General features: G+C 38.3%; 1 protein-coding gene across 3 annotated transcripts in view; it reads right to left on the bottom strand.

Moving 5' to 3' along the window:
• Positions 1-15939, bottom strand: part of FGD4 (FYVE, RhoGEF and PH domain containing 4) — a 209452-nt gene that overhangs the window by 14228 nt on the left and 179285 nt on the right. For all 3 annotated transcript variants that reach the window (XM_045587899.1, XM_045587897.1, XM_045587898.1), the window contains 6 exons: positions 14881-14970; positions 11062-11207; positions 10469-10625; positions 7478-7616; positions 4589-4647; positions 4139-4285 (listed from right to left, as the gene is read on the bottom strand). In XM_045587899.1, the coding sequence (XP_045443855.1) occupies positions 4139-4285; positions 4589-4647; positions 7478-7616; positions 10469-10625; positions 11062-11207; positions 14881-14970 (738 nt within the window). The remainder of the gene's footprint in view (positions 1-4138; positions 4286-4588; positions 4648-7477; positions 7617-10468; positions 10626-11061; positions 11208-14880; positions 14971-15939) is intronic.

Below are 15939 nucleotides of genomic sequence, written 5' to 3'. Positions count from 1 at the left end.
TCATGCACAGGTGGGGTCCCTTGGGGTGGCCTGCGGAGATCAGGCCCCATCTTGTGCCCCCTAGCCTCACAGCCCCTCCTTGACCTGGTGCCACCCCCTCACCTGCTCCATCATCCTGCCTGTGGGGTGATCCATCAGGGCTGGGCCACCCAGGTGCTGAGAGCCCAGTGGCAGCCCCATCCCCTGCCACTGGTTGCTGTCTGTGGAGGCTATTGGGCCTCCGCTCATACCTGCCTTGACCTGGTGCAGCCTGCTCACCTGCATCCCAGTGTGGTCCCACTCTTGTCGGGGCCCATCAGGGCCAGCAGCGCCTTCACTGCTGCCCACTGCCAGCACCTCATTGCCAATGCCCGCCATGTTCCGGCCCACCCCCTGGTGGTCAGCACATGTCATAGCAAGCAGTTGAACTCCTGGTTGCATATTAGGCTTTTTTATAAAGGATGATATATTTCTCTTCCCCTTTCATGTTTTCAGGATTACATTTCCCCTTATTATATTCTTCCTAAATGGAACTTCTTATTGTCCATAACTATATACTAACCTTTTATTACGTAGGTCACAATCTAATGCTAGTCAATAAATACTCTTTTCTTCTTCCCAGACATGATGGTCAGAGCTCTTGAAGGAGACAAAATATTGCTTACAAAGAAGTGGATGCCATGTATGTAAAAAACTTAGGTGGTTAGCCCTGCTCCCTTCATGAACCTTGTTCCTGTGGCAAAAACCACTGTCACCTTCCCTCTGGGTTCCACTGAAAGAGGAAGTTAGAGCAACTGTAACTCTGAGTAGATCAATTTTCCTTTTCAGTGTAGGGGGTTCCTTTTTATTCCATGCTCATAGCTCTGAAGTAGATATCGACAAAGCAATCCCTGGCTGGTGAGGTAAGCTCTGGAGGTGCCAGGCTGGGCCCAAACCTAGAAGCAAGTCTCAAGTTTATTAAAAGCAGAGGGAAGTGCCTCCTTCCTGATCTCTAATATTCCTCAATTATTTATTTCAAGTTTCTTAAAATGTATTTATTTGAATGAAATAATTCAATTTCATATCTCAAGAGTGACTGTTTATTAAAGTTTGGGAAAGTAAAAGTACACTGTTGGAGAAATTTCCAGAGCCTATTTAAATTTTAATGAGTTGGGGTTGGGAGAGGGTGGGAATCTAAATCTATCAAGCTACAAGGAAATAGGAAACAGAACTCCAAAGGGTCAAGAATAAAACCTCTTGGGTCATTTTATACTTTATAAAATAATTCAGTGATTTTTTTTTTTTTTTTTAACTTTCAGATGTCAGGTGTGGTTATTTACTTAATCAACAGAATACCCTACCACACACACACACACACACACACACACACACACACACACACACCTGTAATGAAAAAAGGAAGACATTGACTCCCAGGCATTTTGCCCAGAAGAATGTATTATGCATGTCTCTTTAATATGTATTTTTGATGCTTTGACATCTTTGTGTGTTTTTTAAAATATATTTTATTGATTTTTTTTACAGAGGAAGGGAGAAGTATAGAGAGTTAGAAACATCAATGAGAGAGAAACATCTATCAGCTGCCTTCTGCACACCTCCTACTGGGGATGTATCTGCAAGGAAGGTACATGCCCTTGACTGGTCGAGGTACCAGGCTGGGCCCAAACCTGGGACCTTTCAGTCCACAGGCTGACACTCTATCCACTGAGCCAAACCATTTAGGGCAACATCTTTGTTTTTCAAAATATATTTTCATTGATTTCAGAGAGGAAGAGAGAGGGAGATAGAATGAATCATTAATCGACTGCTGCCTGCACGCCCCCTACCAGAGATAGGGCTCACAACCCGGGCATGTGTCCTGACTGGAAATCAAACCATGACCTCCAGGTTTGTAGGCTGACGCTCAACCAACCCCGTCAACCAACCCCGTCAACCAACCCCGTCTGCGTAATGTTTTGACAGCTTGGGACCTCGCTGACCCTAAAGGGACTACCCTCACGGTGTTAATCTATTTCCATAGCCAGGAAATGACTCACCTGTAAGAGTGCCTTTCAGATGGAAACCAACCTATCCAAAGTCCACATACCCTAAAGCCTCTTTTATCAGGCTCTCACTGCCTGAGTCAGAATTGCCCTGCCTTGATCACCTAGGGCCAGGTCCCTGACAAAAGCCCCTAAGCATCAGGACCTGATAAAATCACGTACACTGGCAAACCCTAACCCTGTTTCCCCTGCCTGGCCCATTCTTTCTTGCAGAAATGACAGTAAAGCTCTTGCTCATGTTTTCTGCTTGTTCCCTCTGTCTCTTGACTCTGGTGCTTTCTCATGTAACATTCCCCTACCTCACCCCCCCCCCCCCCCAACCCCCATGGTGAGGAATGTCCCCTCCTTTGGGATCTGTTAGTATAACTATCTTTTCAATGGCAATCATCTCCAATCCGGTGGCCTCACCACACCTAAATAACAAAATCTACATTTCAAAATAAGTAGGCCTCTGAACCCTGACAGGACATGTCCCTGATTTATATGTAGGTCTCTTTACAACTTCTGAAAGGTGAAGTGCTTGTGATGAACTCAAATGATTCTCATAGTTAATTTGGACAATTCTGTTATTTTTAAAAGTTACTGAAATATAATTTATATACCATAAAATATACCCATTTAAAATGTATGATTCATGGTTTTTATGATAGCCATACATTGTGCAATGACCACTACCATCTAATTCCAGAACATTTCATGACTTCAAATGGAAACCTTGTGTCCACTTCCTCCTCCCACCAACCCTAGGTAATCACTACTTACATCCTACCTCTATGCATTTGCCTATTCTGGACATTTCATATGAATGGAATCATACAATGTGGCTTTTTGTGAATGGCTTTTTTCATTTGACACATTTTCAAAGTTCATCCATGTAGCACGTATCAGTAGTTTATTCCTTTCTATTTATGTATCATATTCCACTGCATGGGTATACCACATTTTATTTACCCATCATCAGTTAATGAACCTTTAGGTTGTTTTCCCTTCTTTACTAGTATGAATAATTTTGCTATGAACATTCATGCACACGTTTTGTGTAGACGTATGCTTTCAATTTTCTTGAGTTATACAAACTTGGAGTGGAACTGCTGGGTCATATGGCAATCATGTGTTCTTTATTTTTTTCAAAATTAAGACCACTCCTCTGCGTGACATTTAAGGAAATTGTAACCAGACAACAGAAACTTCTAAGCCCCCAATAACAACTCATGTTATAACGGTGAGATGACGGCCTTGCAGCAGAAAAGTCAGATGTGAGTAACATCCTGAGACTGTATCGTGTGCCAGTCACTGGGCAGCCTCTATGCCAATGTGTCTCTGTTCCTTTGCCTATAATAACAATCGCAATAACAGCTAACGTTTACTGAGCTACCACTCAACGTTAGCTTTCTGTTACTCAATGTTAGCTATTATGATGATTGTCATATCATTAGATAGGAAAAGGAGCCGGAACTACCAGTGACTAAAAATAAACTGCCTGAATTCCCCTGGAGAGATCTTACATGTCAGCCAAACCCCAGACTAATGGTCATTTCAGGAAGTGCAGGCAGGGATAGGCCCGACTGCAGTGAGATCCACACAGGAATCTCATGTACTTTTCACATACAAATTGTAGGCACATGTTTTCCAACATAGCTTATGTATTTCTTCAAACTAGAAAGGCTAAAAGGTAGTGGTTAGACATGAGCAGGAAGAAAACTGTTGTCAAGAAACAACATGTTGACATAATATCCAGGAAACAGTTCCGTTTAGCCTTTAAGAATGAAAGGAGAAGAAACCGGAAAGCATGTCATATACACCTCATACACACACCCACTGACAGCTATGACCATGCTGGAAAGGTTCAATTGTCTTTAAGATGTGTTACCAGAGTAAATGACATATGGCGAATACACAGAAAAATTATAGAAAAAACTTCAAAATAAAGATTTGTATCCTTGAAAGAACAAGTTTCAGTTACTGAGGACTTTCCTGATGTGGAGTCTTGACAGTGGCGACGGCACCAGGTTAGACACCATTGCTTTGGAGAGTGGGCAAACATCCTACTTTCCCAAGATGCATATGACAATGCTTATAAGTTATTCTTAAACAATTTGCTCACACGAAATACTCACTAACAAAAGGTAGCGTTCCTGTGCTGATGTGTTTCGAGCAGCTAGTTTAAGGATCTGTCCTTCCTTTATTAGTTCATTGGAAGGATTTACAATGTCTTCCTCTTCTCCCAGCATTTCATAAATCTCTAAGAGTTTCTTCAGGTTATCCTAAGAAATGAAAACAAAGCACAGCAACATCAAATATAAGGAGGTTTCACCTTAGTGGTTTTAAGAATACAACAACCTTAGCTAAAATATGAATAACTCAGAAGCAATTGGAACTAAGTATAAATTTTGGTATAAAATATGTCAATTGTGAGGAAATTAAGAGAAGATTATTATAGATAACATTGAACAGTTTATAAACAATCCTTCTTGTTTACCTGCACCAATTCATTTTGATACAAACCTTAGGCAATATTAGGCAATTATCTAAATAGAAGATGCCAGTCTCCTCTGAAAACCACTTACCATTTTCCTTATTGCACTATTGGAATGGCTTGCTGCTGTAGATATAATTTCCAGTGATTCTAAACAGAGAAAAATAAAATAAATGTATATTGTCCTTACCATGCTACTAGATAGCTGAATAACATATACTTTACAGTACAATAAGAAGAAATCTGAAAAAAACAACAACACAGAAATCTGAGACCAAATATCTATAATAATAAAAGCACAATATGCTAATTAGACCAGACAAAGCCAGGGCTACGATGGAAGCTCAGGGTCCCGGGTGCCGGCCTGGTGGGGGTTGGAGGAACACCTCCTCTCGCACGAATTTCATGCATTAGGCTTCTAGTACATAATAAAAGCAGGGGGCAATTCCCATTTACAAACTGGATACTTTCAAAAGTTCATTTGTAAGTAGATCAATACTTGGAACTTGGAAGGTATTTCCTCACTGACAATTATTAGGCTTACAGATATAATGATTTAATCCATAATGGAACTTTCAAAATCAGCAAACACCATATACGCTAGCTTGAGACAAGGCCCTCAGCCAGGTGCTTTCATAGGTATTAGGTCAATTACTCCTTATACAACCCTGAATGGAAAGTATATTCGTTCCATTTGACAGGTGAAAGAAATGGAGTGTGATGTGTCTTGGCTAAAGTGACACAACTATGATATTGAAGGGCCACATTTAAACCTAATTCTTCTGACTCAAATTCCTACAACATTTCAGTGGTATAATTTTATTCATTTTATGAGCAATTTAACCACTAAGTAGGACCAGCATTCTTTGGGCAAAGACAGTCATAGTTCTAGCCTCAGCCAATGCTGATGGAGGGTTTTGCTGCAGGGGTGGGTGGTATGGAGAGATGGCAATGGGAGCTCAAGGTCTGGGTAAGAGGCCTGGGGCCCCAGGTGAAGCTGGGGAAGCTGAGGTCTCCTGCCGGCTCCACCCCAGGGAATGTTATCAATACTAAGTCAGATCCTATTCACTTCCTTCCTTTTCTATCTTGTGAATCCTGGTGGGTTAATTCTGTTACAACAGCCTCTTGGCTCTGGGCCAAATTTTCTGTCTTCTTTGTTCCATTACAAAACATATTGCACTTCCGTTGCTTTTCCAACTTTTATGTCTCCCTCTGTGATTTCCTTAGGACTTTAGTTTAAGTAGCAACGGGAAATCAAAAAGAATAAAAAAAATAACATCACATTGCCAACTTGATCATTTTTGACATTAGCACATAAGAGGAAGTCAGAGTCTTTAAGTATAGAAGAAACTGAATCTTATTTACGTTCTGGAGAACTGTGCTGATACGGACAATTCTGTGCATTCCACACAGAATCCACGGGAGAGGGGAACAAAGCAAGACAGGCTGAGCCACTGCCCAGGAGACCGATTTGAGGAGTAGCAGTGGTGGCTCCCTCCTCCAGCCCAACCACCAGTTCTGCCACCAACACCAGGAACTCAGGCCAGATGCGTGGAAAGTGGAGGTGAAGTAAAAAGTGGAAGAAAGCAAGTCAGGAAAGTTCTAAACGGGAGAGGGAGAAAGGGGAAAAGAGCAGTTCCTGTGGATCACTGACACTTGAATGGTGGGAGAATCATCAGAGACAGCCTGTGTTCAAAAAAATACCCAGGCTCCTAGACTGAAGACTGTGTTTTGTGCTCCTCATCTCTTATCAAGGTACACTTATAATGGAAGATAATAAATTATTAGAGGAAATAGCGATACTTTAATATTATATACCAGTATTGTTAATACTTGTTGAATACAGGCCCATTTCTATTTCTTAACTTTCATTCTTACCATCACAGCTAATAGATTAAAAAAAATATATTTTTATTAATTTCAGAGAGGAAGAGAGAGGGAGAGAGAGATAGAAACATGAAGGATGAGAGAGAATCATTGATTGGCTGCCTCCTACATGCCTCCTACTGGGGATGGAGACTGCAACCCAGGCATATGCCCTTGACTGGAATTGAACCTGCGGACTGCTGATGCTCTATCTACTGAGCAAAACCACCTAGTGCACAAGAAAGTAACATTATTGAAACTTTTTAGTTTTAAAGAAAGCCTTTCATTTATTATCTAAAAGACACACATGACGAAGTCTATAAAATACTAGCAGACAACTAGCAGAATAGAAATAACATTTTCTCATGGGAAAATGTTAACTGACACTATATAGCATCATTTTATCTTCTGAACAGGTAAAGCCAACTCCACTTAGGTTATTTTGAGATAATAAATGCCATCTTATCTTTCTCAGTATGCATCAACCTATCTAATTAACCAGCAGCACTAGTAATTTTGATGGTTGTATTCTTTCTATGAGAAGGTAATTGTATATTGCAATCCCAGATGTTTCTAAGACTGTAGTTTGTTTGCTTGTTTTGTTAATCCTCACCTTAGAACATTTTTTCCCATTGATTTTTAGAGAAGTGGGAAGAAGCGGGGGGGGGGGGGGGGGGGGGGGGGGGGGGGGGGGGGTTAGGGGTGTGTGTGTGTGTGTGTGTGTGTGTAGAGTGAGAGACATCAATGTGAGAGAGACACATCGATTGGTTGCCCCCTGCAGGAATCCAAGTTACAGGTCGGGGATCAAACCTGCAACCCAGGTACGAGCCCTTGAATCAAACCCACAACCCTATGGTGCACAGGCCGGCGCTCTAACTACTGAGCCTAAGACTACAGTTTTATATTTCAGAGTTAATGATTAATGAGAAATGTGATTTGCATTGCTCTAAAGTGCTTGCCTCATTGAGGTGCTGATAACATCATCCAGTGAGATTATTTTCTGGCACCAATATTTTCCTCAAGTGTCTATCAGATCTATATCTTACGTTGGAATCACAAAGCTGCTTGGCCACTACATTACCCCATAATGGAAAAGGGCGGGGACAGCATTTACTTTTCGCATCATTCCAGTCTGGAGAGTCAGGGGGCAATTTCCGCAGGTAGTCCTTGAGGAGCATCTCATACCGCGGGATCCGCTGAACGGGCTCCAGCATGTGGTGCTGCAGGGTCAAGTTCCCACAGACCTTCTGTTTCTGTAATTGGAGAGGTTTGTAAAGAAAGATTTAAAAATCGGATTCGCTAGTCGAAAAATGTAATACAGAGCTTTCATCAAGGGCAGTGTCTCCCTGCAGAGTACGGTCTGTGTATCATCTGCCTTAGATATAACTGCTGTACTATTAAAAATTGGAATTTTCAACCCCATCCCAATCTATGAAACTACAATCTTTTATGTTAGGGGCCTGGGCGTGTGCATTGAAAACACCCCTGATTCTTCCACCTCAGTTTGAGGACAACCAACTGAGGTTAAGAACAGAAAGGAAAACCAAGCAGGATTTTCAGCAAGAAAATTCCAGATTGCTGGCAACCACTTCAATTAGTCATTACAAATCTGTGTGAGGTCATATTATTAAATCATACTCTAGAGATTTTCAAAAGAAGCATCTACTATTTAATGAGCTTCACTAAGAAAAAAATTTATTAAATGACTTTGGACTCAGCAGAAACTATTTTATAAAAAGGCCACCAAAAACGTCATTTCCTTGGAACTTAAAAAAGACTACACAGATGACAAGTTCTGATCATTTCATTATCTGTCAGAATTTTTCATTAGGTCATCGCATTCTTTTCCATTAGTAACCAAACTCCATAAATAGATTTTTTTTTTTTTCTGGGTGAAATTGAGTCTATAGCATTTGTTTTCAATAAGCTGTTGACATAAGAAAGGGAAAAGATTACTTGAAAAGTAAGATGTGTTCTTGTTCATATTAAATAAAGCAGAAATCTTCAACTCATACCATGATTAAGGCAAGGTTATATACAAGTGGTACAAGACACAATGTTAGCATTTAAAGCAAACAAGAAACCAAAGGCTTCACAGAGAACAGGGCATTTAACCTGAACTTGGATGAGGGCGGGCTTCAGGGGGAAGGCAGATGGGGAAGACCAGGAGGCAAGTGAAAATAGAGGGATCCTGGAGAACAGGCCCAAGGGAGAGGGCCATGAAACATGGTCAATAAAAGGGAACAGTGGAGTTTTGTAAGCAAATAGTATATCTGTGTGGAAACAGAATGAAGAAGAATCAGTAATCTGGGGTAATAATGTCAAACTGAGTTTAGTATTGTTTCAGGTTTTCATGCAGGGGAGTGATATCATTAGTGGTCTACGAAGATCAACCTACTGCAGTAGGGCTTTAGGAAGATGTGGGAAAGCTAGTTTGGAAGTCATTATTGTAGACCAGGAAATGTAAAAAGAGCCTGAAATTAGCATGGAAGCTGAGGGATAATGGCTTTGTTTAATAAATATTAATGTTATAAGTTTAGCTATCTCTTTTTATTTTCCTTAACATATTTCTTTCTCCCTCTCTCTCTCTCTCTCTCTCTCTCTCTCTCTCTCTCTCTCTCTCTCTCTCTCTCTCTCTCTCTCTCTCTCTCTCTCTCTCTCTCTCTCACACACACACACACACACACACACACACACACTCAAAGATAACATTACTGATCCAAAAATTTGTACATAACAACCAATGGACATAAAACTCTGGGGAGGGAGGGGATGTGTGGGAGGGAGGGAGGGAGGGGGGCAAAAAAAATCAATAAAATATGTAAAAATAAAGAAAGAAAGAAAAAAAATTGTACATAAAGAAACTGTGGTTCAGGAGAGTTAGGACAGCTTTCTAAGGCAGTTTTCCAAACTTCTCTCATGATGAGAATCACCTGGTGGAGTTGTTAAAATACAGATTCCCGAATCCCAACTAAGAAGTGCTAAACTAGAATTTTTGGGAACATATAGGTAAAATTCTATACTTAGGGCACTAGTTAAGCATACAATTGTATACTTAGAGCACTAGTTAAGTATACAATTTTACCTATATGTTCCCAAAAATTCTAGTTTAGCACTTCTTAGTTGGGATTCAGGAATCTGTATTTTAACAACTCCACCAGGTGATTCACATCGTAAGAGAAGTTTGGGAAACACTGTTCTAAGGTAAAATGATTGTTAAGTGGCAGAAGAGGATTTTAAATTAAGTTAGTTGATTCTCAATCCAACATGCCTTTCACAGCCCCATCATTTCCTTATAATATGGAAATGACAGACATTGCAGAGACAGATTTCTGATTTGATAAAATATTGACCATCATCACCAGCATCGTGTAGTGAGCACTTATTATGCAACAAGCTCCATGGTAAGCACCTTGAACACAGTATCTCACAGGAAAAGAGAGAGGAGGAGGAAATGCAAAAGGGAGCAGTCAAGGGACACAGAATTCCCCAGAAACATATGTGATCTAAAGAATTCCTTTTAAATATTTAAACTTTAGCACAGAATAGTTATTAACAACTTCGACTAGAGAATCAAATAGAAATTACTATGGTATTATTAAATTTTATTATTCAGGTGTCATAACATTTTTTAAAAAATCATACAAAGTCACAAAAAAACCCAATAATTATGTTTCTAAAATATTAGGATTTATAACAATTATTCTTTTTAAACAATGTTCCTATTGATTTTAAGGAGAGAGGGAGGGAGACAGGAATATCAATGAGAGAAAAACTATAACTATCATTCTTTATATTCATTTATATTCATTTCAACCTCTAAAAGAAAGCAAGAGAGCACAGAACTAAATGGGAATTCACTTCATAATTTACATGGACCCTAATAAAAGCACTCTCTTGCTCTCAAAAGCAAATGGAGAATTTGCTGCTCAACACATGGCATATGCTCAATATTTTAATTTTGCAGAGATGGTTTTTACATAATTCAGAGTCAAAGGAATTTGGCTAGGTATCTCAGACAGATATCACAATCTAAATTTTATATCTAGAAACGTTATGATTTGTACAGAACTACTGATGCACAGCCTTAAAACAGTCATATTACCTGAATTTCTTCAACTACTGATTTGAACTGGGGAATACGCTCTGTCATGTTTTTAACCAATTCCACTGCGTTATCAAATCCTTTCACGTATTCTCCATACATCTTAAGGAATGGTGCCAATTTCTGGAGGATGTCACCAATTCTAGGGGTAGTTTCCCTATACAAAATATAGAAACAAGTCATTAAGATTTCTTATAGAATGAGTGAATTAACAGGACTTCAAAAGAAGTAATCACCTTTCTAAACACATCCTGTACTTTATCAGATTCACTCTGCTATGAGATTGGTAGAGAATGAAGGAAGGTAGAGAATTAAACAAAGTTTAGGAATGATATAATAAAAAGTGATATTGAGAATCTTCAAGCTCCATAATATCGTATCTTCACTAGTCAAAATAGTTTAAAGAGCAGAGATGAAATCCTTTTCAACTAAAATTGAAAATGTACACCTCCTATTACTGATCTTTAGCATAAAAATTTAGCCCAGATATTTGGCTACAGCTTTGTATAACATTAGAATTTCAATTTAAAAGCTGAATAACGCAGCATCTAGTATAACTGCCTTAGACATATCATTTGCTATCTACTCCTTACCATTCTTGCATTCGTTTCTCCAGTTCTGGCAATAGGAATTTACTATGGAAGGCATTTATTGATGAAATATTAGAAAAGATTTTATTCACCATCTCTGCTGGAAATGAACCTCGATTGGCCTCTTCCAATAGTTTGCAATAAAATACCTGAATAAGAGAATAGAGCAAACATTACTTCAAAATTTATTGGCTTACCACCTGGCGCTTTGCTATGCACATAGTAGGTTTTTTAACAACTTTTTGTTGAATAAATGGAAAAATTCATGGTTTAAGAAATCAATCATTTTTTAACTATAAGACTGAATATGTGTTTTGGTTAAGAAGAACCAGGAATTAAAATTAGGAAACTTTGACACAAGGTAGGCTATGCCGCTTTTTAGGGGATGTTAACCTTTTTTGTGCCAGAGAATTTCCAACTGAGGTTAACAGAATTTACCCTTCCTACCGTAAGTAGAATTAAGAGATTTAAAAAAAAAAACCCACAAGAAAACTTTACATATGTATCATAATTGTGGCATTTTCTACTCCTGTTTATGTTTTGAATGATGTGTATGTCCTTTAATACATATTGTCTTTACAGGTATTGTCATTTGTCAGCATACAACTCTTTTTTCTACTAAAACTGTACACAACTTGGGGAGAGAAGACATCATAATTTAGTTTCTATAGAAGAAAAGGTACTTAAATCAGTGGATGAAAAAAGATTATTTCAGTTCTCTAATGTTTTCCTGCTTTTTAGTAAAAAATGACACAAAACTTGAAACACTGGTATGAGGACAAAAAGATCTTCTCCTGCATATGGATAATAATGGGTATCATAAAGACAAAAAAAAATATCTGCAATCTTAGCTATACTCCACTAGGGCTACTATACCTCTTGCCATTCTGTTAAATGTAGGCAGAAGGAGGTCTGATCCTTCATAATGTCCAGATGGTTGTTAATTTTCTAAATTCACCTCCACTGCATTTTCTTAAGGCAAAAAGAACACAAAATTATGCCCATAGAGACTCCAGTAGATAGGATATTATAGTAATTAAGAGTCTAAACTTTTCTATGGTCGGTAACAATAGCTGAACAAGCTTATGTGGCTGGGGGGAAAAGGTGGGGACACAACCAATCTTTAAAAAAAGACATATCTCCATTATGGGAATACCTAAAAGTCTCAGGTCTGTGATCTCTATGAGGAAAAAAAAAGTTGTTTAAAAGATACCAACTCAAAATAGATTGGCTGACGTGGAGAAATACTTTGGAAAGTAATACTTGAGTTGCAAACTCATTATTTCAAAGAACACAGCTTTAATTTGGCCCGTGGGGCTTCATGTAACAGGAACTCTAGGAATTGATGATAGGGAGCATGCACAGAATGACCTGCTCCCATGAAGTTTCAGTTTTTCCAATGGCAGAAGAGGGGCAATTCCTATAACTAACACTCAAGCATGGCAACTCTCTTCTAATAAGAGGAGTCTATTAGCAGACAATCTACCAATTATCTTATTCTTTTATCACTGAAGCATGATTAAGAAACGTTAGTTTTCAACAGTTAATCTTACATTTTAAAATGTTTTCACGGAATTAGAATATTTATATGGAACCACAAAAGATCCCAAATAACCACAGCAATCTTGAGAAATTAGAACAAAGTTGGAGGAATCACAATACCAGATATCAGGCTATAATACAAGGCCATAGTAATCAAAACAGCAAGGTACAGACATATATATTAATAGACCAGAATAGAGAGCCCAGAAATAAACCCACACCTTTATGGTCAATTAATATTTGACAAAAGAGGCAAGAACATACCATGGAGTAAAGATAGTCTATTCAATAATATTGAAAACTGGACAAACACATGCAAAAAAGAAACTAGACCACCTTCTCACACCACACACAGGAATACACTCAAAATGGATTAAAGACTAAGATGTTAGACTCGAAACCATAAAATCCTAGAAGATATAGGCAGTAATATCTCAGACATTTCTCTTAGCAATATTTTTTTCTGATATATCTCCTTGGGCAAGGGAAACAGAAAAACAAATGGGACTACATCAAGCTAAAAAGTCTTTGCACAATCAGCAAACTAAAAAACAAACCACTGAATGGGAGGGCATATTCACCAATAGTACATCTGATAAGGGATTAATTTCCAAAATTTATAGAGAACTTATATAATTCAATACCACTCCCTCCCCAAAAAACCCCAAAAAACAAAAGAACAATCCAATTAAAAAAAGGGCAAAGGTCCTGAATAGACACTTCTCCAAAGATACAAACAGATGCTCAATGTTACTAGTCATCAGATAAATGCAAAATATCATCACAATGAGGTATCACCTCAACCTTGTCAGAATAGCTATCATCAATAAATCAACAAGTGTTGGTGAGTTCTGGAGAAAAGAGAATCCTTGTGAACTGTTCATTAGAATGAAGATTGGTACAGCCACTGCAAAAACCAATTTGGAGTTACTTCAAAAAATTAAAAATGGAGCTGCCTTGTGACCCAGCAATTCTACTTTTGAGAACATATCCCAAAAACCCAAAAACTAATTTGAAAGAATATATGCACCTCTATTTTCAATGCAGCATTATTTACAATAGCCAAGATTTGAAAGCAGCCCAAATGCCCATTAGTAGATGAGTGGATACAAAAATAAAGCTGTGGTACATTTACACAGTGGAATACTACTTGGCTATATATAAAATTAAAAAATAAAAAATAAAAAAAAGAAGGAAATCTTACCTTTTGCAATAGAATGGATTGATCTGGTGAGTATTATGCTAAGTGAAATAAGCCCAGTCAGAAAAAGACAAGTACCGTATGATTTTATTTGTACGTGGAATCTAATGACCAAAATAAACTAACAAACAAAATAGACAGACTTATAGATACAAACTGACAGCTGCCAGAGGGGAGGGGAATTGGTGAAAATGGTGAAAGGTTAAGCAAAAATAAAACAAAAAATAAAATAAACCTCTTAAACACAAATAGCAGTATGGTGGTTACCAGAGGAAAAAGGGGTGGAGGGAGGTAGAAAAAGGGGAATAAATGGTGAAAGAAGGAGACTTGACCTGAGGTGGTGAACACACCATATAATATACAGATGATGTCTTATAGAACTGTACACCTGAAACCTATATAATTTTATTAAGTAATGCCACCCCCAATAAATTCAATTAAAATATAAGTAAATAAAAATAAAGAAATACCAGGAGGAAAAAACAACTTTCTTTGCAAATGTGCATCTGAAATGACACTCAAGGCTCTACCAGGATGAAAGTACAAAATGTGATAAAGTAGATTCACATATTCAACAAATACTGACTGTGCAACTTGACATTAGTCACTGTACTAACCGTTTTCTACAAGGCTGAGCAAGTGAACTCTCAATATCCCTTCTGGCCCCATGACTGCAGCCACTCAGGTCATGCTCATAAGGCTGAACAGCAAACAAGCCAAACAGAATCAGTGATCTATTCATACTAGTATCACATCAGAATCACAATCTCTCATTTAGATTAGCATAGAAACATAGCAGAGAGAATCACAATAAATGGTCAAGACTAGTGTTTAGGGTTGAAAGAATGGATAAAAGATACTTGTGGCTTGTACAGAAAGTCCGTCAGTCTGCTCTTTATGAAGTATAACACTTTATATTTACCAATGAATTCACTGATAAAGCTATAAATGTTATATATTTCCTTTCACTGGCCAAAAATGGTCAGGTCCTTCTCTGTAGTTTCTAAAATCTTTAATTATCAAGTTAAAGTAATGTATAGTGCCGAAGATGAAAATAATTCTGAAATGGAAAATATTACCTGATCTAAGAGGTCCAGTCGGTTGACGTAAGCTCTTTCTGTAAGCAAAAGTTCATTGGCTATGTTGTGAAGTTTTTGCTCATTTGTCTCCTACAAATAGAACACATATGCACATATTAGGAAATAAAGCCTGGACAGTATTTCTCAAGTAACAAACACTTCATCAAATTTAATCAAATTTAATTTGATTAAAACAGTTTTCTCAAGCTTCTCAGGTACCCGATCCCTTTCAGCCATCAAGAAACATCCAACCAGAAAGTAACAAAATTAGAAATGGGCAATTTTCTAGATACAGTGTGTAACAACTTTTAAAAAAAGAGTATTGGCCGGGACCAAGTTGGCTCAGTGGATAGAGCGTTGGCCTGTGGACTGAAAGATCCCGGGTTCGATTCTGGTCAAGGGCACACCTTGGTTGTGGGCACATCTCCAGTGGGGGGTGTGCACGAGGCAGCTGGTCGATGTTTTTCTCTCATTGACGTTTCTAACTCTCTGTCCCTCTCAATTCCTCATTGTGTAAAATCAATAAAATATATTTAAAAAATTAAAATTAAAAAAAATAAAAAATAATTAAAAAAAGATTATTGATTTTTAGAGAGAGAAGAAGGGAGGAGAGAGAAACATCAATGTGAGAGAGCAACTTCAATCAACTGCCTCTTGCACACCCCCTGCTAGGGATTGAGCCCTGAACCCTGGGATGTGTCCTTGTGTGGGATCAAAGTGGCCATCTCCAGGTTCACAATGACGCCCAACCATCTGACCCATACCAGCCAGGGCCTGTAACAATGTCTCCTGTGACGCCTGCAGCACTCAGTTATCACTATCATCCATCTTTGCCTAGAAACATCTTTTAACTTTTCCAGTTCCCAGACACAATACTTTTCTTGTTTCTTCCCCCACCTCTCTTTGGACACGATTTCATCATTGTCTTAGTCATCTTCTATAATTGTCAGCTTTATGCACAAAACTTTTTGCCCTAACAAAAAACAAAACAAAACAACAAAAACAACAACACAAAAACCACATTTCATTGTGGAAATTTCAATCTATAATAATAAAAAG

This window comes from Pipistrellus kuhlii, unplaced genomic scaffold (assembly GCF_014108245.1).
Source record: "Pipistrellus kuhlii isolate mPipKuh1 unplaced genomic scaffold, mPipKuh1.p scaffold_m20_p_3, whole genome shotgun sequence".
Taxonomy (NCBI): Eukaryota; Metazoa; Chordata; class Mammalia; order Chiroptera; family Vespertilionidae; genus Pipistrellus; species Pipistrellus kuhlii.
This window is presented reverse-complemented; position numbering and strand designations above follow the sequence as displayed.